Source organism: Cynoglossus semilaevis, unplaced genomic scaffold, assembly GCF_000523025.1.
Source record: "Cynoglossus semilaevis isolate Cse_v1.0 unplaced genomic scaffold, Cse_v1.0 scaffold2055, whole genome shotgun sequence".
In the NCBI taxonomy this organism is placed as follows: Eukaryota; Metazoa; Chordata; class Actinopteri; order Pleuronectiformes; family Cynoglossidae; genus Cynoglossus; species Cynoglossus semilaevis.
In genome coordinates, this window is record NW_007585181.1 from 19,490 (window position 1) to 21,636 (window position 2,147).

At 46.3% G+C, this 2,147-nt stretch overlaps 1 protein-coding gene across 1 annotated transcript in view; it reads right to left on the bottom strand.

Annotated features, from left to right (window-relative positions):
• Nucleotides 1–2,147, bottom strand: part of LOC103398937 (centrosomal protein of 120 kDa-like) — a 13,586-nt gene that overhangs the window by 8,539 nt on the left and 2,900 nt on the right. Inside the window, exons 5-7 of the mRNA XM_025053899.1 lie at nucleotides 1,810–1,927; nucleotides 1,575–1,697; nucleotides 1,170–1,268 (exon numbers count right to left, since the gene is read on the bottom strand). Coding sequence (XP_024909667.1) covers nucleotides 1,170–1,268; nucleotides 1,575–1,697; nucleotides 1,810–1,927 — 340 coding nt within the window. The remainder of the gene's footprint in view (nucleotides 1–1,169; nucleotides 1,269–1,574; nucleotides 1,698–1,809; nucleotides 1,928–2,147) is intronic.

Genomic DNA, 2,147 nt, shown 5'->3' on the forward strand with positions numbered 1-2,147 from the left:
ATCCATTTACTTTCTTTATTTAAAGATAATCTGACAATATTTTAAAATAATATGTCAGTCATTCAGACACAAACAGAATAGAGTCTAAAAGAGTTCTCAGGTTAAGAAACTCTGCTGCATGGACTTTACTAAATGCTATTTGAGCTCCCGCGGGCCACACAAAAGGACTTGGCGGGCCGCATTTGGCCCCCGGGCCTTGAGTTTGACACCTATGACCTAGACCCTAGGTGTGAAGTATTTGGTAGGTCTGAAGTAAACTTTAATCTTTGGGTACTGTACAATTTCACTGTTGAGGCCTGAAAGAACCGACAAAGAGGAGACGTCGGCGGAGACGGACGAGGACAAGGAAGAGGACGAAGAAAAAAAAAAAAAAAGGATGTAACCAGCTGGTCGGTGTCAGTAACAGTTATTCATGTGTCAAATGAAGTCCCTGTGTGTGTGTGTTTACATTAGTCCCACTTAGTCTTGTTTGTGTGTATGTGTGTGTAAGAATGAGACAGAGAAGTGTTTTTACACTTTAACAAAAACACATGTCAGCCATCAACACACACACACACACACACACAGCGGCTCCCTGTGATAACAGCTGTCAGTGTGTGTGCGTGTGTGTGTGTAATAAGTAACGTACACCACCGTGTTCAGGTGTGGCCTCTCGTTCACTACATCCCGTCTCGTCATAACAAACGTCACTCTCACAGGTTTTTCCTTCCTATGTTTTATCGTCGATGCGGGATCGCGGGCTGACAGGGGGCAGCAGAGTTCACTCTGCCTTTAAACAGAGCTGTTAAAACGTTCTGTCACTGTCAGCTCATCTCCAGCACGAGATTAAAAACCTGCGCTGACAAAAAGAAACTGCTCTGCTCCACTGTACGATGTTCATCAATCTGGGTTTTTTTTGTTAATTTTCCCGATGGTTCGTGTCAACATGATGCGGAAAGTTTTTTACGATTTCACAAATTAGTGCGATGGCCATTTAAATATCACAAAAAAATTTGGTTTAAAAAAACCTCAATATATCGCCATTTCTATAGTATTGCAATATATCGCAATATATATAGCTGCCCTTGTGTCGTGATACATATCGTATCACGAGATTCTAGCTAATACACACTCCTAATAAGGTATGTACCGTACACATGTATACATGTACTCATGTATAAGAGTTGTACCTGTTTAAAGCGGGCCAGTTCTTTCAGGGCTCGTCCCCACTGCTGCTTGTAGTGGAGCTTGGACTTGGAGGTGGACTCCAGCTTCCTCTCCAGTTCCACTTTAACAAACACGACAACATTTTTACTTACAGTTATCGGATAACAGGTTTTTATACTCACAAAATGTGTTAACAGTTCAATCAAATATACCGTATTTTCCAGACTATAAGTCACTCCGGAGTATAAGTCGCACTAGCCTAGCTAGAGTGCCCTCTAGCGGGCGTCAGTGGGAAAATCAGAAACGTGAAATTATATATTTTAATATATAGGTCGCTAATCCAGACAAAGGATAAAAAAAAATGTGCGACTTATAGTCCAGAAAATACTTGTAGTACTCAGCAGTACCACTCAACATCCGTGGTTCACCTTCTCCAGGGTCAGCAGGTTGACCTCTGACTGCAGTCTGAACTCCGGCCTGATGTTCTGCTGTTCCCTGTAGACCTGGAACTCCTTCTCCAGCTGTTTGTACCGCGACTCCCCGTCTAAAATCTGCGCCACGACAAACCAATCACGTCGTCAAAATGTTTGACAACGTTTTTTAAAAGTCACCATCGACGATCCTCCGCCGCCCCCGGGAGGGGGGTTGAGGTGGGCTTCGTACCTGCTGCAGCAGTCGGCTCCTCTCCTCCTCCATCAGTCGAACTTTTTCTCTCTCCAGCGCCACGCGCAGGTCACACTCCTGCTGCATCCTGCTGCATCCTGCTGCATCCTGCTGCATCCTGCTGCATCCTGCTGCATCCTGCTGCATCCTGCTGCATCCTGCTGCATCCTGCTGCATCCTGCTGCATCCTGCTGCATCCTGCTGCATCCTGCTGCATCCTGCTGCATCCTGCTGCATCCTGCTGCATCCTGCTGCATCCTGCTGCATCCTGCTGCATCCTGCTGCATCCTGCTGCATCCTGCTGCATCCCGCTGCAGCCTGCGGCCGCCCGCCCTCCA